Source organism: Lontra canadensis, unplaced genomic scaffold (assembly GCF_010015895.1).
Source record: "Lontra canadensis isolate GAN:19392208 unplaced genomic scaffold, GSC_riverotter_1.0 scaffold17, whole genome shotgun sequence".
In the NCBI taxonomy this organism is placed as follows: Eukaryota; Metazoa; Chordata; class Mammalia; order Carnivora; family Mustelidae; genus Lontra; species Lontra canadensis.
Window position 1 is genome coordinate 14453902 of NW_022631011.1, and position 22322 is coordinate 14476223.

General features: G+C 39.5%; 1 protein-coding gene across 2 annotated transcripts in view; it reads left to right on the plus strand.

Annotated features, from left to right (window-relative positions):
• Positions 1-18962: 18962 nt before the first annotated feature.
• The window catches only part of B4GALT6 (beta-1,4-galactosyltransferase 6), a 67878-nt gene continuing 64518 nt past the window's right edge, over positions 18963-22322 (plus strand). Inside the window, exon 1 of one of the 2 annotated variants that reach the window (XM_032859694.1) lies at positions 18963-19256. In XM_032859694.1, the coding sequence (XP_032715585.1) occupies positions 19142-19256 (115 nt within the window). In that variant the 5' untranslated portion in view covers positions 18963-19141. The remainder of the gene's footprint in view (positions 19257-22322) is intronic. The other variant, XM_032859695.1, reaches the window with a different exon arrangement.

The following is a 22322-nucleotide window of genomic DNA, read 5'->3' on the forward strand; positions in this document are numbered from 1 at the left end:
GGAGCAGTTGGTTGAGTGACCGACTCTTGGTTTCAGCTCATGTAGTGATCTCAAGATCATGAGATAGAGCCCCCTGCTGGCCTCGGTGCTCTGCCCAGCATCTGCTTAACACTCTCTCTGGCCCTCTGCTCTGCTCGCTCGCTCTCTCAAATAAATAGGTCTTAAAAAAAATTATAATTTTCAAGAAACTAAAAACATGATTCTTATTCCAATATAGAATGAACATATGCTAAGGATTTATTAACTCATTAATGAGTAAACCAGCAACATAATAAAGTGGTTCAAAAAGTATTTTGGAGAAACTAGGTGCTTAGAGGCACCTAAGAAGAATGTTAGAATAAGACTGATCTTGAGGGCAGTTTAAAAAAAAAAAAATCACCTCTGGGGCTATTTTTTCTACCTGACAGAAATTGCTTGCTGCTCCACTGTATTTACCTTCAACTTAACACAGAGTCTGAGATCTTAATTTATGTACAAATCATACACAAAGTTCTGTATGAAAATCAAACAAAGGAATGTTACCCCAGATAATGAAATAATCCGTGAATAGGTTGGTTAAACGGTGCCCCAATATGACATTGAAAATATGCTCTGTATTCTCTCTGTCTATGGCCAAGTGTTAGATACCATCTTCTAATGTACTCTATTGTGTAAGAACTTTTATTATTCTCGTTAATTTGTTAGAGTCAAGAAAAAATATCAGGTTCAAATATGTTAAGTCACATATATTTTATAAGGCAATAAAAAGATCTGGTCTTGAGGTCAGCTCTATTCTATATTCCCATCTATAAATTGAGAATAGGTATATTCATTAGCACCATATTTATTACTTGACTTTTGTCTTATTTATCTTATTTGACTGATTTGGCATTGTGTTGTATCTGCAATTTTTAAATGACAGCCTATGGCCAAATCTTGAGGTCAGTGAACAGAATATTAAGACAGTTATAGCTATAAAGATTTAACTTTGTATGCCTGTATACATTTCTCTATACATCTCTTATATCTCTCTCAAATTATAAATTAATTACTAAACATATGACTCTTTCCATGTCCCCAAAATGCTGGGCCACTCAGCTGGTTGATTATTGTGTGACTGTACAAATGAGGTCATTAGAGGTTGTGTAACTTTAATATGAAAAAAACTCTTGAGTGGCCATGGCCTACATCCCTAAACCAATTGGTTAATTCACAAATATATATTTTTGGTTAGGAGAGAGCACATCATCAGTCTCAGAAAAACAAATCCAGTGTGTTTTCATGCATTTTGTCAGTTTTTATAAATATCCTAAATCCACTTGAAAATATGTTAATTTTTGCATTTCTGTGGTCTATATATGTCAATAAATGCAATTTATTTTTTAAAAAGAAAAGGAAGAAAAGCAAATCCAAGTGCCTATTATATAGTTGGGAAAGACATACCAAAAACTATACTAAGAATAGATACAGGACTTTTTTGAAATGAAAAAGATGTCCTATGCTCTTTTATGAAAGATCTTGGTTTTGCTTAATGAATTCTATTATTCTTATGTATCTTGAAGCCGTCTAGTTTCTTCAGATTAGTAATTAATTGTAAAATTATTATGAATTATTATGTGTATCTGACAGTCTGACATATCATTTACCACAAAACTTTTCTATGACCAGTTTTCTATATTCAGTTTTTGTTGCTGTTGTTAATGTTGTTTTTGCTGGAAATAGAGATAACAAAAAAGGATTAAAATTTTGGACCTGGATAGATGATTTATTATGATAGAAAAAATCTAATAGCTTCTTTGGAATCATAACACACTGGCTATCAATTCCCAGAATAATATTCAAACCTCTTAACCTTGCTGATAAGAAAAAGAGCCAATGAGAAGCAGTTGAGCTCAGAGCTCTGCATATTTCTCTATGTGAATTCTTCGACATCTGCAGAATACCTGAGTCAGACCTGTCCTTGAATACATTTATTTGCTTCTCCTACATTCTATATATATCACACAGCTCCCCAGGCATCCTTAGAGCTCTAGCTGCTTAGGCTCACTCGTTTCTTAAAGCTGCCTGGGTCTCTGACCTCAAACATGGTGAAAATCAGCATCCCTCCTACATTGCTGAAGACTTTCTAGGGGTTTATGTCTTCCCAAGTCAAAGTCTGTCCCAATTTCTGGTTTAGGATGAAATGCGTGTGTGTGTGTGTGTGTGTGTGTGTGTGTGTGTGTGTGTGTGTCTAACTGTAATTCTTCTTTATTCTCAGTCCTAAAATAGCCCAAACAGGAAACAGAGTCCTATCCTTTTAATCTCTCCCACCTGTCCTAACCACATACCATAAGTACAAGCTGTGAATATAGCTGGTTTTTCTGTAGGATTGGGGTAATACAAAACTGGGTATTAGAGAGCTTGCTCTTAGACTTCTGTGTCATTCTGGTCCTTTTATTCTCCTTAGGTCTTAGCCATCCAGCATTTCGTGTCCCTTGTATCTCTCCTCAACAACTTCACTTCTTTGGGGTGCCTGGCTGACTCAGTCAGTAGAGCATGCACTTTTTTTTTTTTTTTTTAAGATTTTATTTATTTATTTAACAGAGACAGATATCACAAGCAGGCAGAGAGGCAGGTGGGCGGGGGGGAAGCAGGCTCCCCACTGAGCAGAGAGCCCGATGTGGGGCTCTATCCCAGAACTCTGGGATCATGAGCCAAAGGCAGAGGCTTTAACCCACTGAGCCACCCAGGCACCCCAGAGCATGCACTCTAGATCTCTGTTGTGAATTCGAGACCTACAATGGGGATCGAGCTTACTTAAAAAAAGGTTCTCACTTTCTACTCATTCCTTGGTTCCCTTACCCTCTTCAAATTATTCTTAACAGTTTCTTTCTCTCCTCTCTTTCTTCAGCCAGGATGACCTACCAAGATGCTTGCTAAACAAGAGTATTCTCCCTAAAAGAAATTCTGCCACCAGCTAGTTTTTAAATTGAAAGAATAATACATGCATAAGGTTACAAAACTGTCAACAGTAAAATAAAGAATGCAGAGAAAATACGATTTCTTTCCACCTCAAACTGCAGAGACCCCCATTCCTATCGTTCTCTTTCTCAAGGACTCCTCATGCCAGATTCTTGAGTACATAAGTGCAAGTATAGTCCCACTTTTCAAAGACATAGAATGCTGCAACCCTCTCCCTTTCTTTCCCTGCTCAGAGCTCCATTACGGATTAATCTTCAGACTTGCTCACCTCTGGCTTCATGATGGAAGCTCTAAGGGGAAGAAAGATGGGGCCTTGGCCTGGCTTCCCAGGGTCCCTTGGTGGCTCTCTCATTCCAGTTCTAGTAACTGTGACTTTCTTCCTTCTCTTCAGGTCTATTTGTGGTTATAATGCCTTGCATTATCTCTAGAGGTTTCTCCACCACACCCTCCCAAATTTATAAACAGTCTCCTTTGAGAACTCCTCAGATTATCCAGTTTGAATGTGACCTGTTGGAATCCTAAAGATATAAATGGGACCACCATTTATGCGTTTTCTGGAGCTTAGATGTCAGGATGTATCAACTCACATGAAATCTACCTTAGGTCTTTATAAACATAATATTCAGTCACACTGCTGTAATTTATTTACCTGTCCCTTAATGTTGGCAGTTAGGTTACTTCCTGCTTATGACACTGATGCAAATATATATCCTTGTGTTAACATCTTTGCACATATGTACAAATAGAACGGCGGAATAGTTTTTTTAAAAAATAGTAACTGCTGTACCAAAGCCTATAGGCACTTATAATATTAGTAAATGCCAACGATTGCCCCCTTAGAGATTTTTATTAGTTTGTACTGCCTCTGATTGTATCTTGCCAATACAGTTAATTCTTTATCAAACCCATAAGTGAAAGATGGTATCTCACTGTCATTTTAATTTGCATCTTAAGAATTCTGAGTAAAAGTTTAACAACTTTATATTTACTTAAAATTATTTTTTTCCAGGAGCACCTGGGTGGCTCAGTGGGTTAAAGTCTCTGCCTTTGGCTCAGGTCATGATCCCAGTGTCCTGGGATCGAGCCCCGCATCGGGCTCTCTGCTCCTCGGGGAGCCTGCTTCCTCCTCTCTCTGCCTGCCTCTGTGACTACTTGTGATTCTGTCTGTCTAATAAATAAATAAAATCTTAAAAAAATTATTTTTTTCCAGAAAGCTCCTCTTCCCACCTCTTATTGATATGAAGTGCTTTTATTATATATTAAGGAAATTCATTCTTTGTCTCTTTCACACATTTCAAATACTTGTTTTTAGATTGTCATTGATTTTTAACTTTGCTTATGGAACATTTTCAATGAAGAAAGTTCTATTTGTTTAGTGACACTTCTCAATCATTTTTAAATGTCTTTGTTAGAAAGACCTTCCCCATTCTGAGACAATTGAAAGACTTGCCTTGTTTTCTTCTAGTATTTTTACAGTTTTTACTTTCTATACTTTTATGTTTAAAACTCTGAACTCTGGACATTTTCAGCATAAAAAATTAAGTAGATCTAATTTCTTCCAGAAGTTGGTATTGTTCCTTCTCCATTTAATAACTCCTCTTGACCACTTCTCATGACTTTGAAAATGCCCCCCCAATGACACTTTTTAAAAAAGATTTTGTTTTTAAGTAATCTCCACACCCATTGTAGGGATTGAATTCACAATCCCAAGATCAAGAGTTGCATCCTTTACTGACTGAGCCAACCGGGCACAAAAATGCCACTTATATATATATATTGAATTTCCATAATCATTTGAGTTTAATTCTGAATTTCTACTCTGCTATATTGTTTTGGTAGCTGAGTTTATGAGTAGTAGTAGTCTGTATTGATTCAATGGTCACATCATTCCTCCACCATCATTTCTTCATTCAGCTCTTTGCTAGCTGAAGTTCTCTGTACAGCAGATTTTTTAAGAAGAGTTTCATGGGAAGTGTACTTTTTGTCTTCTTTCACATTTGAAAGTATCTATTGCCTTTATGTTATGGGTTTAACAATTTCTATGGGTATAAAATTATTGCATGACATTTTCCCCCCTGGCTACTTCTGAAAATTATTGTAGAATTCAACAAACCTGTAGAGAAGTCTGGAACCAGTTAATTTTTTCCTTGTCGTCATGATTTGATCTTTTTTGCTTAAATGTTCAGAAGACTCTTTTTTTCTGTTTACTGAGTATACTTATCAATGCTAATTAGCTCATATTATTTTTCTTCTGGGACATGCTAACTTAAGTCTTCAGCCTTCTGTAAGATGGTAGACTAAGTTCACAAGACAGAGGTATCCCTTGCATTGTAAACACATTGAAAAGATCAAGAATAGAAAGGCAGGGGCGCCTGGGTGGCTCAGTGGATTAAGCCTCTGCCTTTAGCTCAGGTCATGATCTCAGGGTCCTGGGATCAAGCCCCAGCATTGGGCTCTCTGCTCAGTGGGGAGCCTGCTCCCCCCGCCCCCCTGCCTGCCTCTCTGCCTACTTGTGATCTCTGTCAAATAAATAAAATCTTTTAAAAAAGAGAATAAAAAGGCAATGTAATGACTGAATTGAATATCAGCTGAGGCTCTAACTCGGAATAAAGTAAACTCAGAGATGAAGAGATGGAAAACTGAAAGACAAATCAAAAGATAGGCAGGGGGAATGGGAAGATCCAACATATGCCAGACAGACTTCCTGAAGGAGCACATAGAACGGGGAAGTAGAACATTCAGGGAACTAATAACTGCAAATTTTCCAGAACTTAAGAAGGACATCACATACAGAATCCCTAACAGTATAAATAAGAACACATTTCAAACACATAATAATGAAACCACAGAACATTCCCAAAGAAAGAAAGTTCTAGTAGTGATGGAGGGAAAATTATCTACTAAAGAATTATAATCAGTCAAATAGCAACTACAGATACCATAAGATAATAACACAACACCTTCAAAGGCTGAAGGAAGAATCACTGTCAACCAATAATTCTGTGCCAAGCTAGCAACCATTTAGTACTGAGGGCAAAATAAAGTCACATTTGTACACAAAATGATCAACAGTTTAATACCACAGATCTTACTGTAAGGGTTCTAAAGAATATACTTAGGCAAGAAGGAACAGGGACGTAGATGAAACACCTGAGGCAAGAAGCCATGGAAAGAAGAGAAATGGGTGAGATAGCTCAGAAAAAAATATAAGTATTAATCCTAAAAACGGCAGCAACAATAACTTCTTTAAAAAGACATTTGATGTTTAAAACAATGAAAACAAAATAGTAGACATGGCATGTTATACGGAAAGTAGGGTTTTTGGAGGGAAGTTCAATTTTTCTAGATCTTTGAGAAAGAGACACTGATAATTTTAGAATAACTTAAAAATATAAAAAAATTTAATATGTGTGTTGAAAATTTGAGGGTAGTCAATAAAATTATAGAAATAGAATGCAGAAAATAACAAAGGGGGAAAAGCAATGAAGTACAACTTGATTAATCAAAACGCAAGACTTCATAGGAATAAAGAAAGCCAAAAAATCTATAATGAAGAGAGATATTCTTTCTTTTCAGTTTGTTCGGTTATAGTTTTCCATTTTTTTCTGTTGCATTTATTCTGTTTTCTTCTTCAGCAATACCAAATGTGCATGTGATAAATTCTGTTGCCCATCTTTTGTATCTACTTTTTCCTTTATTATTTCACTTTGTTCAGTTTTTTCAAGGCTGTTATCTCACATGTCTGTGTTTTCAGCAATATCTATTATTCTCTTATTTCTGCTCTCCATATGGATATGATTTTGTGATGGCATTATTCTTTTCCATTTTTCTCCTGAGCTCTGTGAGATTATTTTGCATCTGTTTCTTGAGCTCTTGTATCTCCTCTCTCTCTCTCTATATATATATATCCCAGATAAGTGTGTGTGTATAAAAATTCTTTGGAATTAAAAAAAACTATATTAACCTCATTTGTGGTATAATCTTTCTGGTATGTGGTCGTTATCTGCCTTTCTTACGTCATGATCTTTTTCCTCTTGGTTTTCTTATGTTTTGCCGTGGCCCCTTTTTGGCCATTTCTATTTGGAATGAAGTTGCTCTCAGTCTGGTAGGGGCTAGGGGCCAGGGAGTGCCCCTGAGGGTCCGCTGCATTACAAGACAGTGCCTGTGAAAGCTGTTTTACTTTGCCCTGTAGCATAATTCTAATGCAAGTTAGTAGAAGTTGCACTGGTTTTTCATGAGTCTCCACGTGATACAATTTTCCAGGATGCTTACCTTTGACTTAGCTTTCACAGCCTTCAGCTTATACAGATTGGCAGCTCAGGGCTGCAGGTCACCCAGGGTTTTCTTCCAGGGATTCACTGATAGCCTGCTTCTTAGAGAAATGGTGTGCCTGTGCTTTGCTGGTTGAATATCTCCCCTGCCCCCACTGTCAAAAACGGTGAAAGAAGGTCTTTAGGCAGCCTAGACACCACCTCTCCTTCCAGAGGAGGCAGTAACTGTTGTGCTGCTCAGGGGCCCCACCACCAAGGAAACTGGCTGCTCTGGTAGCTGTCCCAGTGGACTGAGTAGGGATTCACTTACAGCATTCTCCTTGACTGAAGGACAACATTCCCAGGCTTTCTTCTTATATCATTGTTCAGAATTTTAAGTATTTTCTTGCATCATTGAGGCTTTTTCTTGTACTCCTTGTTATTTTCAGTGGATTTCAGGGAGAAGAGGTTGCAGAGCTATTTTTACTTTATTGCTTTAAACTGGAAACCACCTTTTGCCAGCCGCGCCTTTAATAACAAGTTTCTTCCTGCTACACGTATACTTTTAATGTTTTAGTCCCTTTCTCTGTGGGAGTGGGGAAGGGTTTACCAGAAAGATTTTTCCACAAGATAGGAAAAAAGTCACTCCAACCTTATTTTAATGAGACTTCTATTTCATCAGATCAGTATTCCCTCTCCACTGAGAGGGCTCATGAGATGAGGAAGGCTCCCAAGAGATTTTAATGTTATTTTACAAGCAGACCCAGAACTCAATCAAGAATATTTAAAATTGGGGCACCTGGGTGGCTCAGTGGATTAAAGCCTCTGCCTTCAGCTCAGGTCATAATCCCAGGGTCCTGGGATTGAGCTCTGCATCGGGCTCTCTGCTTGGCAAGGAGCCTGCTTCCCCTCTCTCTGCCTGCCTCTCTGCCTACTTGTGATCTCTGTCTGTCAAATAAATAAATAAAATCTTTTAAAAAAAAGATATAAAAAATAAAATAATAGGTTTAGAAAAAGAATATTTAAAATTAAATATTTTTATTAATCACAGTGCAATTCGTATTGGCAAAATTATGCTACCGATAACAGTTTAAAGACATATGGGGTCTGGGGATGATGACTAGTATGTCATATGGGGAGGGGTAAAATTTGTTATTTTGTATTATCAGTTTCACATTGAATCATATTGCTTTGATAAAGTGGGATTTTAAGTTATTTTTATCGTATGGCAAAGATAGGGAAATTTTTTACTGACGTTATTCTAAGAAAACTTACAATAGCACCAGAGGCAAAACCAACTTGGTAATAGTTGCCAGTTGCTGCAAATGATCTGTGTGAAGAAAAATCCTATATATGCCTTTCATTTGACCAAGGGTGAGGATCCTATAGCCAAGGGCTCTAGTTCAAGTCATTTCATGTCCTCTCCTTCGTACCTAGGCTTTCTCAACCCGCTGTCAAGCCTGCAGACTCTGAGGCATCATTCCCTATCTAGTATACCATAGTCCTGAGGAGGATGGTGTGTTCAAAGGTGTCCAGTCTTTCCTGGACACATCTGTGTTCTGGGTAAGCAAAGGGGTAACAAACGGTGCTGGAACAAGTGGACGTACAGTTTCCGGTTCACGGAAAAATGGAAGGGAAGGTACAGAGATTTCCCCCATATTCTCCTGCCCCCACCTGCATAACCTCTCCCATAGTCAACATCCCCCACCTCAGTGGTACATTTGTTACAACCGATGCATCAACAACTGATGACAATTGACACATCATTATGACCCAAAGTCCATAGTTTTTACATTAGGGTCTGCTCTTGATGTTGTACATTCTGTGAGTTTGGGAAAATATATAATGACATGGATCCATCATTATAGCACCATATAGAGTATTTTCACTGCCCTGAAAATCCTCGGTGCTCTTCCTATTCATCCTTCTCCCCTTCCCAACTCCTGGCACCTACTGGTCTTTTTACTATCTCCATAGTTTGGCCTTTTCCAGAAAGTCATATATTTGGAATCTTAAAGTCTGTTGCCTTTCCAGATTGGCTTCTTTCACTTAGTAATATTCATTTGGTAATGCATTAAGTTTTCTCTAGGTCTTTTCATGGTTTGACTGCTCATTTCTTTTCAGTCTGGGATAACATATTCCATTGTTTGTGTGTTGGTTTCTGTGTGGTCCTAAATTTTCAACTCCCTTGGATAAATGCCAAGGAGCATGATTACTGGATTGAATGATAACAGTATGTTTAGTTGTAGTTTTTGTTTTTATTTTTTAGAGAGGGAGAGAGAGGGGGAGAGGGAGGGGTGGAGGGAGAGGGAGAAAAGAGAATCTAAATCAGGCTCCACTCCCAGTGCAGAGTCAGATATGGAGCTCGAGCTCATGACCCAGAAATCATGAGTTGAAATCAAAAGCTGGATGTCAACCAACGGAGCCATCCACGTGTCCCTGGATTTTGACCATTCTGATAGGCGTGTGGTATCTTGTTTTAATTCGCATTTCCCTAAGAACATGTGCTGTGGAGCATCTTTGGACATCCTTACTTGCTATCTGTATATCTTCTGTGGAGAAGTGTCTGTTAAGGTCTTCAGCACAATTTTTAATTGAGTTTTCTGTTTCCATATTATTGAGTTTTAGAACTTCTTTGTATATTTTGGATAATAGTCCTTTATCAGATGTATCTTTTGCAAATATTTTCTCCCAGTCTGTGGCTTATCTTTTCACTCTCTTGACATTGCCTTTTGCAGTGAAGAAGTTTTTAAATTTTAATGAAGTACAGCTTATCCATTATTTCTTTCATGGCTCATGCCCTTAGTGTTCTATCTAAAAAGTCATCACCATACCCAGCACAACTATGTTTTCTCCTATGTTATTTTGTAGGAGTTTTATAGTTTTGCATTTTACACTTAGGTTTCTGATCCATTTGAGTTAATTTTTGTGAAGAGTAGAAGGTCTGTGTCTAAATTTTTTTTTTTTTGCCTGTGTATGTCCACTTGTTCCAGCACCATTTGTTAAAGACTATCTTTGCTCTATTTTGTTGCCTTTTCTTCTTTGTCAAATATTAGTTGACCATATCTATGTGAGTCTATTTCTGAGCTCTTTATTCTGTTCTACTGACCCAGTTGTCTATCCTTTTGTCAATATCAAACTGTCTTGATAACCTATTGTAAGTCTTGAAGTTGGGTAGTGTGGGCTTTCCACATTTCTTCTCCTTTAATGTTATGTTGGCTATTCTGGGTCTTTTACCTCTTCATATGAAGTCTAGAATCAGTTTGTCAATATCCATAAAATAATATGTTGGGATTTTGACTGGGATTGCACTGAATCTATAGATTAAGTTAGGAACTTGATAGATCAACGATGTCTTAGGCTGGATTTGAGTCTTTCTCTTCCCCCACATGGAAGGCTAGAGCTGACCGGAGTTCGGAATTTCCTTTCCCCTATGTCAATTAGGCTCTGAGAATGCCCCAGCAAGTTGCGCTGTGGTTAACTCACAGGTTAATATTTTTATGGAATAAGTTGATTGAATTTTTCAATTTTGTAATATAATCAGGTACATTTCCCACTTGCTATTTGTCTTTATGATATTTTCAAAGATAGAATATGCTGTATGTGTAACAATACATTTATATATTTAATAATCTATCATAGTGCCCTGTTAATAGGGTTTTTCTCTCTGCTCTGAGTGCCATAATATGTTTAATCCATGAGGTACTAGGGGACCACACTGTGCTACCAACGTAACCAGAGATGTCCTGGTTTTCCTGGTTTTCCTGAGATAAATGGTTCTACAATGTGCATTGTTTTCTCTGCTCTAGTTTCCCCTGCACTTTGGGTTCTGGTAAGTAATTTTGGCAAAAAATCACCTTCCAAAGTTATGGTGCCACAGTGCTTTACCTACTACAAAGGTACAAGGAGGAACAGAAGCTGAGTTAGAAGACAAATTTTCTGTTCACTTGTGGTGCTTTCAAGGAAATGCTTGAGGAAGCAGAGAATAAAGAAAATTAGAAGATTGATAGAAGTCTTTTTTGACATTTTGAAGGATATCTTAAACATTGCTAAAAGCTGAGATGATTGAGAAATTGCTTCAGTATGATACTGAAAATACTTCCCCATGGGAACTGTAGGACCTCATATTGAGAGCTCTGGTTCCTAGGAATGTATCTCCATGCTGAACTGGGGTAAGTGTGCATATACTCTTTTCACTGGCTCTTTATTGATCTCTTCTATTAGATCTAACAGGTTTCCAGTTAACGCTTTGTTTGGTAGTCACAAACCTATAAATAGCAATAATTTTTCTCACTTTCATTCGTTGTTTTTACCTCTTCACATTTTCATCCAACTGCATTGCCTGATTCTTGCCTGCCCATGTCTTTTTCATGATTTGCAAGAGGATGATTCTGCCTTAATCATAAGAATGCCTCCTATTCTTTACAACATAACGGGGCACTTGGGTGGCTCAGTTGGTTAAGTGTCCAACTCTTGATCTCAGCTCAGGTCTTAATCTTGGGGTCCTGAGTTCCATCCCCACGTTAGGCTCCACACTGGCATGGTGCTTACTTAAAAAAAATCCTCTCATCCCTATTTTATGAAAATTTTTAACATCAGAAATTGCTTGATTATATCAAATGCTTTTCTAGCCTTTATAGGAGATAATGTATGCCAATACATTTTGAAAAAATGCTCATTCTTGTTGGTAGTCCTTATGAAAGAGAAAATTAAAAACCAAAATGAGATACCACTATATTTTACCTAAAATGCTAATATTAATAGGGTTGATTACACCAAGTGTTGCTGAAAACATATGGAACTTGAACCTTCAAACACTACTGGAAGGAGTGTAAGTTGGTAAAAACATTTTGGGGAATTGGTTGCCATTATATTATTTCTGAAATCTGAGCATGTCCATATAATGAAGCCAAGAATTTTGACTAGCAGGCATATAGCCAACAGAAATGCACAAATCTGTGTGTATTATAATAGTTTATAATGTGTACATTATACTAGTTTTATTTGTAACTGGATCAAACTGAAAAGCAATGTTCATTAACAAATAACAGAATAGGTAATTAAATTGTAGTATATTTGTACAGTCACCTAATTAAAAATAAGATACTAAATTTTTTTCTTTGGCCTAATATGTTGGATCATGTTAATAATTTGCCTAATGTTGCTAGGTTCTTGCATTTCTGGGGTATTCCTTATTGGTCATGGTGAATTGGTATTATTTGTATTTTTTAGGCTTAAAAGACTAGCTTCCATCTTTCTTTTGGTTAACTCTGACATATTTAAACTTATGTTTTTATGTCCCTTATTACAATGACTTAAATCCTTCTGTTGACTATGAACTTGTGAATTTTAGTTTAAGTCAGAACCTCAGTATTCAGGACCTCAATATTCCAAAATTCCCTTTTCATACACAGAAGCACCAAAATCCTTTATCAAATTTACCCGAATCTCCTTTCTCACTTCAATTTTTAGCCATTTAAACTCTAAAACTAGTTCCCCCCACTGCCCCCAGGGTGATTTAGTCACTAAAAGTGTAGATAGAGAATATCCTCTGAGCCTTATGATGTTAAACAGGATAAAAAAAATGGATAGAAAATTGTCTTCTAATGTCCTTCATTAAAGGTTATTCTGTATTTTAAATTCTATTTTTTTTTATTGCTTTTGGCTGCCACAGGCATAAGATTCTTGATACGATAGAAGAACACTTTAATAGTATACTAGCTTTTATCTATGCATTTTATCTTCTACTTTTATGATTCATTCACCTATGAAGATGGCTCTTTTGATAAAATGCTCTGGGTAAGTTAAGGTGAACTAACTTGCATTCCTTGTTACACTACCCAGAGGAATATACGTAATTATGTAAAAGGTTAAGAGTGTGTTGGCTTATTCATTCAATAATTATTTATTACCTTGTTTTTATATGAGGTTCTGGACTACTACTGTATATCATCAAAATAGAATCATGTTCAGGAAATGATTTTTTATTTATTTTTTATTTTTTAAAGATTTTATTTATTTATTTGACACAGAGAGAGAGATCACAAGTAGGCAGAGAGGCAGAGAGGGAGGGGGAAGCAGGCTCCCCGCTGAGCAGAGAGCCCGATTTGGGGCTCAATTCCAGGACCCTGAGATCATGACTTGAGTCGAAGGCAGAGGCTTAACACACTGAGCCACCCAGGTGCCCCAGAAATGATTTTTTAAAAACTAAATGAGGTTGGGCTATTTTGACTATAATAAGCAGAATCTTTTGAACTGTGTCAAGTAATAGGAATGGTTTTCTTTTTTCCTTCTTTTTAACGTGGATGTGCGTATCAGTGAGAAAAGTATCTTTCAGAGTTATTCAGAACTAACTGCTGTTTAGAATTCAAGGGAGATCTGGGGATGTGGCTATTGTTTTGTCTCTTTAGCAGCCAGGTTTAAGGGCTCTCTGGAGGGCTGGGTTGCTCAGCTGGTATGTGCAAGACCCACAGGTCCTACGCATCTGGTTTGTATGTGTGCTGATACTTGGATTTCCCTCAGCTTTCGGGAGGCTGCACAGGACGTGGGAGATGGAAGCCTCAAGTAGGAAGAGGAAGCCTCCTATCTCTACCTCGGTGGGTGCTGAAATCACATCCCTTTCCACGGAAGGGACCAGGCGCTATCTTGTATAGGACTCAGCTGCTCTTTTAATCTCCTGTTTTGGCTTTTCATTGTCTGTTTCCCCAAACTCCAATGTCTGGTTTCCCCAACAAAGTCTAATTCCATCTGCCATGGGCAGACTTCTCTTTCCCAGCCAGCCTGGGGGCTAAGTCAGGGACATGGCTTTGGCAGTTCAGAGTCTCTTTAAGGCAAAACTAGCCATCTGTTGAATAAATTAATATGATGCTAAGAAAAAGAAGGTTTAAAGCAAACACAACCTATTAATTTTTTGTTATGACTTATCAATTGCTTGAGCCAGAAAGATGGGCCTTTACTTTATGTACCATGTAGTTCAATCGATATATTCCATGACACAGATGTCAGAGACAAAATCAGTAAAGATAGCCTGAAAGACGGAGAGCACCTATTTATTTGTAGAAAACTTTGAAAAGTACACTAAATAAAACATTTGCCCTCATAGACAAAGTAATCCCTGTGAAGACGGGAGCTGGTGTGGTTTGTGGAAGGGACACAGGAAGGCTGCTAACACATTAGGTCTTTCCCCAGTTCTGCTGCTACCTCATTATCATGTGAACTCAGGCCACACATTGTACCTGATGGAGCTGTAGTTTCCTCATCGTGAGTGACATAATAATACTTGCTAAATGTATGCCAAAGGGATTTTGTGAAAATGAGAAGTAGGTGGTTTGAATACTTGGAAATGTTAGAAGGCATTCTTATGATGGGAAAGAATGATTTTGGATTTCAGATGCAAGCGTTAAGCAATCTGAGAGGAGTATGAAATTTGGGTCAACTGCTGCAGTAGGGATTCTCATCACTCCAGTGGTTTTCCTTTTAAATTTTAACCACAATACCATATTATCATAAAGTCTATATTATTTCATATATATATGATTATTATTAACAGTCTGGCCTTAAAGTGATTATGTTTGATCTCAAATGTAAGACATTTATTTTAAAGTTTATTATAACCTAAATAAGATATAAGGACTTATAGTAAAAATTCTGACTATATTTATCATGGAAATCAGTAGGAAATGGGCTTTCTTTAAGAAATTTCTGGGGGCACCTGGGCAGCTCAGTCACTTAGGCATCTGACTCTTGATATTAGCTCAGGTCTTAATATCAAGGGGGTGAGTTTAAGCCCCATGTTGGGCTCAAAGTAAAAAAAATTTCTGGGCTACAACAATATTTTGGAATATATATTCCATTTTATAGACCATGCCAGTGTCTAACTCTTATACAATCTACATTCCAATTACATATGCAAAAAAAATTCAACTGTCTAAGCATAATTCATCAACCAAACAATTTTCTTTACCTGAATATCAGGTGCTCAGGCCCTGTGTTTAAATATATAAAATTACTATATTTAATCAGTGATTGTAATATTTAATCGGTGTGCTTTGTTTCATTCCTTTTCCCCCAATTTATAGGGGAAAAAAAAAACCTTTCTGATTTTTATACTACCAAGGTTGTGAGCAAATCCAAAACACTTCATAAACATTGTTTATCCTCACTCAGCGTGGACCAAGGAAAATGTCATCCACCTCATCCAATAAGTATTTTTTTTGTTGTAAGCACAATCTCAGTAATATATTTCTGATTAATATATATAGAAAACCATTAGTTAAAACTTACTCAGTTTGATACCCAAATATTTAAGAGCATGGGGGCTTTCATAGAAAATAATAAAAAGAATACTTGGTGGTAATAAATATAGAACAAAGCAGTTCAATGAAATTCACTTGTATCTTAATAGTGTATGTTTCATCTTATTAGTATAAGCTTAAAGTCTTATGGATATTATAAAACTAAACTTTGATGTTATAAAATGAAACTTTCTGCTGTGGACTTTACCTGGCTCCTGAGGAAGTATCAGTTGGTAATCTAGGCTTGGAAAGGTTTGGTTAGCGTTCCTTGAGCTCTGAGTATTTCATGAACTTTGGCTTTACAAATGAGCTGAGACCCTGCGGCATCCTTCAGACAGAGACTTCGTAGGTGACTCAGTAGAAAATTTGGTTTTTAAATAGAAAGAGACCAGCATCACCCTTACTGTTGGCAGAGTGTGATCTAAAAGAGAGATTTAAAAAATTAACAATATTTGAGTTGTGCTTACTAGGTAACAGGCTCCCCCAAGTTCTTTAGAGGCATTAACTCATTTAATTTAATCCTTACAACGACATTAATAGATAGTATGAATATCTTTGAGGTCACTTGATCAGAGAGTGATTGAGATTCGACCCCAGGTTCCCTGGCTCCAGAAGCTTGGCTGCCTCTTTTTGTGACTGGTGATAAAAGTACCAACCGAGCTGGTTTTCTGGTACTCTGCTTTACTCCAGGGAAGAGTAAAGCAGAGTACCAGAAAACCAGTCTTTTTCATTTTAGAACAAACCAGGCTTTTTTTTTAATTTGAAAATTTTTTTTCTATAATTTTTTTTTAATTGAGGTAGAGTTGACATATAATCTTACATTAGTTTCAGGTACACAGCATGTTTCAATATTTGTATACTCTCCAAAATGATGACCACAATAAGTCTGGTTACCATCTGTCACCGTGCATAGTTATAATTTTTTTTTCTTGCGATGTGACTTTTTAAGATTTACTCTCTTAGCAGCCAATTAGTTTTAACAAGTACTGTGGTGAACTTGAGAGAACAGCCGTGGCAGTCGTCTACGCCAGCAAGGCACATCTATACCTAGTAGTTGGATTTCCTACAGTAAGATTAATAATCAATTTCTACAAGGTTAATACTTCCCTCTTGGTTACATAATAAACTTTCCTTATAAAAAGTCAACCTTGCCTGAGACCTGGCCATTGCTAAGCCAGCATGGTGGTTGAATTGTGGGAACAGAGAGATGAAAAGTCCATAGGGTCTGAGAGGGGAACGTCTTTGCTTCTGTACCATTCATAGATTTCTTTCTTTTGCATAGGTATTTTTTTAAGTGAGTTTCATTTAATATTGCCCTGTTTGTATTTCACATTCCCCTTAAGCATCTACAAATGTTACAGAATAGTGTCATTTCCTTCCACATTAAATATCCCATCAGCCAGAGAATTCCAAAAAAACCAAAATATTAAAAAATGAATTTGAACTTGGCGATTCCATTCAATCAACTGTCAAATGGGATATGAGGGAATCTCTTCAGGTCCCCGCCATAGCACTTGGCATTTTACAGTTACCCCGTTCAACCCCAGAGCCTTGCAAGGTGGTCTCACACTCATCATTTGAGGGCCACGGAGAGAGGCTTGCAGAGGGTAGTAGCTTGCCTAGCTTGCCATGAATTTCACAGTTAATAAAAGGCCTTAGTGAAGTATAAATCCGGGTGTTTCAGGCTCCATGTAACACAGTGTTATTTAAGAGACGATCCAAGGCTTGCTAAGAATGTACCAGATTTGCTGGCAATCAAGTGATGGGTCAACACACTGCCTCCGGAAATGCTGAGCAAATAATGGCGGGGAGGGGGGCGGCGCAACCAGCCACTTCTTACGTGATTAGTTGAAACACCCTCACACACAGGTTGGCAAACTGAGATAGCTGAACTAAGGCTCCAGGCTAATTTATTTACTTACCAAAGGTCTCTCCTTTTTGAACAAAGGGGACACCACGGCCTAGGAGGGGAATTAAAACAATTTGCCAATTGAAGCGGGTTGGTGCTGCAGTACTGAACCGCCAATTGGCTGCACAGAAGTCTTTTCCGCCCCGCCTGAATGGATAGAGCTACTGTAGAGACCATCGGCGCTCACCTCCAGATGAGAAGGCAAGTCCCATTATAAGGGATATACATAGATCCATAACACATCCTAGCAGTATGTCTCTGTAAGAAGTGCGGGATGGAAGGTTTCATTAATCCGGGACCGGAAAAAAAAATTCTTGCTCCCGGAGCGTGTATTTGGGGAGGAAATTACACCATTTAAGTACCCTCCTCGAGATACCCACTTCCCTCAAGGTACACCATCCTTCTTTAACGATCCCTGGGAGGGGGGCGGTGCGTACTGAGGCTCAAGACCTATCCCTCAGCTCCGAGCAGGGCGGCTGGCGCTGGGGTCCCGGGGCTGGCGGGGGCGGCGGTGACGCAGGAGGCGGCAGCGGCCCAGGTCGCCGTGCGAGGGGAGGGGGCAGGTTGCTCGGCGCGGTGCGGCGCCGGCCAATCAGGAGGCGCGGTGTTTGGGGCGAAGGGAGGGGAGCGGGTGGGTGGGGGCCTCCAGGTTTTCTCGGGTGCCCGGGCGGCGCCGCCTGCAGTTTCGAGCACAGGCGCGGAGCCCCGCGGGGTCTCCGGGCGCACGCGCCGGTCTTCGGTTTTCCGCGGCTCCCCCGCCCTTTCAGGCCCATCCCCCTTCAGCGACCCAGACGCGGCTCCGACGGCGGCCGGCCTCCTCTTCGGGCTCCCCGGGTCTGCCTACAGCGCGAGTCGCCCGGCCGCTCTACGCCTGGTGTCCGGGGCCGGAGTGGGGGCGGCGCCGGCGGGGTCGCCTCACCCCAGGCCGGCGGCGGTAATGTTGCTGCGGTTGCCGCCCTTGCGGCCGGGCGGGCAGCTGGCGGTGGCAGGAGCCAGAGTCGGAGCGCGCTCGCCGCTAGCCGGGACGCCGCCCTCGTCTGCGCACCGCTCCCGCGGCCGCCGCGGGGCGCCGGGGCCCGGCGCGGCATGAGGAGGAGGCTGCGCGCCCGCGAGCGCTCAGCTCCTCGGCCCCCAGGGCCCCCGCGGGCCCCTGCGCGTCGCGCGCGCCGACTGCGGCCCCGGCGCCCACGCTAGCCCCGCGCAGGCACGAGACGCCGCGGCCGGGACTAGGCGGCGGCGCAGGCCTGCCGAGCGCGCGCGGGCCGCTTCCCGAGCGCGGGGGCTAAGCGCCCCGGACCCCAGCGGACGCGGGGAGCCCGGGCGTGCTGCAGTTCGCTGGCCCTCTCCGCAGGAGCGCCGCGGCGCGCAGCCCGCGCCTCTTCCCACCTGCAGCCCCTCCTCCCGCCGCCGCGGGGCGGATAAAAGGCGCGTCCTTGCGCTTCCTGGGCCTCCGCAGGTCCAGCGGCCCCCGGACCCCCCGCCCCACGCCTTGCCTCCTTTTTCCCTCCTCCACCCCTTCCTCCTCTCCTCCCGCGCCTCCCCTCCCCCGACTCTCCGGCCTCCCATTCATTCCGTCCGCTCCCTCCCCTTCCCTCCTTCCCGCTCCGGCCCTCTCCCCTTGGTCCTCCCCGCGCGGACCCCGTTGCAGTCTCGGGATTCTTGGTACATTCATGGAAGTTTAGGGCCTGGATGGTGCCCCCAAGTCCGGCGTGAGAGCGCAGCCTGAGCTGCTGGCCGGGAAGAGGAAGATGTCTGTGCTCAAGAGGATGATGCGGGTCTCCAATCGCTCCCTCCTCGCCTTCATCTTCTTCTTCTCCCTCTCCTCCTCTTGCCTCTACTTCGTCTATGTGGCTCCGGGCATCGGTAAGCACCGAGACACACCCTCCCCACAGTCACACCGAAGGAAATGCAGGATGTTGCTTATGGGATTTGGAAGGTGTATAGACAGGGGACTGGCAGAAAGCATTTTATTTGAAATGTTATTTCAGACGTGTCAGATAAATCGCTTGGGATGAGTTTCGTTTGTGCCGGTTTAACTAACTTAAAAGACTGCATTAAATGGACGTAGCAAAATTAGGTGTAATTTTGCCGGATGCCCTGGTCGCTTTCTCGAGTATTCGTGACAGCTTTATTCATGTGATACCAGCTCTTGAAGCTTAAACTCGGTGCTTAATCCTAGTTTTATTCAAACACCCTCGGATATAATAACTGGTTTAAAAATATGAAGGAGCAACCAATACCAGGGGATGTGATTGAGTTCAAGAATGTATGTATTCTAGTGTTCTAGGTCACTTTTTTAGAATGGGGTCAGTGAACATTTGTGCCACACTTCAGGAATTTTTAGGCGATGAGTTTCCTTGTGAAAACAATGCTCCATTCTTTAGTCTGCTTTTCAAGGGTAGGTAGATTCTGCTACCTGTTAGGATGATTTCTGAGATAATACAGTGATTAAAGTGACAGTTATACAGGATTGTTTGTAGTTTAACATTTTAACCTATTTATAATATTTTGGGTCAAATACCTTTTTAAAGAATCTATTTGGATTGGGTCATTTAATATTCTAAGTACTCAGTCCCCTTTGGTTGAAAGGTGCCGGTGTGGCATTCTAATGAGTAAAAAATAAGAACTTCGTATGGATATTAAAACATATTGTATCTCCAGAACTTTTTCTGAATTTTTCCTGGCCATTATGTGTTTAATGTTAAATATTTATGGTATGTATTTAATGTTAATGTATCTAGTGTAAAATATAAGTTTATTGTTCACTCAGTAATAGTGCATATCTCCTATTATTTCTTTTTAGACACTAGTAGTCTTTTGAGCCAGGGCCTTTTCTCCCTGGGTAAGTCAAAAATGTATGGCCTCTTATACAGGGAAAAAACCTGCAGAATTTTGAGATGGCATTAGTATCAGAGCATTGTCTTGTGTGATTAATAGAGTATTGTGATGAATTGCAGGGGAGAAGGAAGATGCAAACCTCATGAAGACTGTTCCATTTCCCAGAACAGAATTACTGTGACTTTTTCTTGATTAAATTTTTGAATTCAAGTAAGATGTGTAAATTAAGATAATGATGCTTGAGAAGACATAAATTGTTGAAACCTTGATGTATTCCAAAATAGAAATTTGAGGTTAAAGTTTTAACAAGTGTGAATATTTTAAGACGTTATTTTCTTTTAAAGCAGTTTTTTCTTTAGGCTAAATAAAAACCCCTGGAAGCCTGTAGTAGAAATGACAGTGGTGTTCAGTGGACTTGAGAATAGTTAGCCAAATTATTTGGCTGGCTTTTCTTAAAGTCCTCTGCCATTTTGACAGTCTTAGAAATTAACTCTTCCTTCTATAGCCATTTTTACTTTGTAATGTAGCTCTTTAAAGGCTGGAAATCTTTGAGTGATGTTGGTTACTCAGACATTAACTTTGAAAGGTTTTGCAGAAAAAGGTTTTTTGCACTTAGGCAACAATGTTTTTACTTTCTTGGTATTTTGAATAACTTGTTGAAGTTATGATACTCAAAATGTTAACCAAAGGAGATCAGAATTCTGTTACTTGGTAGTCATCCTTTTTTTTTTTTTTTCTTGGCGCATTGATATATTATCTGTAGATTCTTAAAATTCAATTGATACGTAATACTAATACTTTTTTCTCAGTTATGTGTGAGTTTAACGTTTGCCACAGACTAATCACTTATAGATCATAAAAATTGGCAGTTTTCTTATAGACGATTAGGTTGACACAGTTTAAGCTACTGTTTTTGTGGGTCTTAAATTTAGAACTTAAAAAAATTGACTAAAGCCAGTAAGGAGAATGAAGCCCAATACTTATAAAGTGCTATCAATTTGTTAAGCTGTATCTATTTCCCAAATCCAGTATTACTTAGCAGAAAAAAAAGTCTCCTTATTTCTTTTTTATCGGGAAGCAGTTTTCCAAAAATCACGTTTGCCTGAAAGCTCAAATTTTATCATTCGCAACAAATACTGTCAGGGTTGTTTTTTTTTTGTTTTTTTTTGTTTTTTTTTCCTTTGGAAGTGCCAGGCTCACTTTGTTCATTTTTGGGAAAATGTAGGTCAAATACAGGAGTTTAAATAACCAAGCTTTTCAGTTCTTTAAAGTAAAAGTGATAGTTCATGAAAAATGTGGCTAGTTTAGCTCACAATGCAAAATCAGTGCACAAGTTGATTTTCAGGATAACCATAGTACTTTGGTGTGCTACAGAAATGTTTCATGTACACTTCCTGTTTCATTCCAGATTTCTTCTTAATGAGATATATCCCCAAACTAGGTTCTTATAACTAATTTATGTTAGATGAACAGAGAAGCTTCTTGCAATAATTCATATTTCAGTCTGAATTACATCGTAGGGCAAAACTTTCTTGTGATGACAATATATGTGGTGTAAGAGAGCACTTTTTATTGATTCTAAGTAAATGTTTCAAATGTTTTCTGTTAAAAAGTCCGTATTATTCCTGTCCACATCAACATGTTGTGTAGACATTAATTTTATTTTCCTACATTTTCTGTCCAGAGACCTGTTTTTGTCTTGCACCTTCCCCAGGCAGTCCTTTTCTCATTTTTAGTTCCTTTTTCTTAACCTTCTTCACCTGTGTTTCTCCCTCCCTCTCTCTCTTCCATCTGAGCAGATAGTACCACACAGTTGTAGAAAGCATAGTCTGTTTAGTTTCCAATGTTTTCTCATGTTGAACAATTCATTGGCTATTTAGGTGTTACTCTAAGAGTCCCATCAGACTCCAAGCTCATTATTTTAAGAATAATTTGAAACATTTTCCTTGAAATTTCTGATTCATGCAGGAAACACATGGATAATCTTTATATTATGAACTTTAGTAACAAGGGAAACTGGTCTGTAGACACCATCCCCCACAGGAACACAGATTTTTTCCCTAGCCCATCTGGTAGAGTCGGGAGCCATTA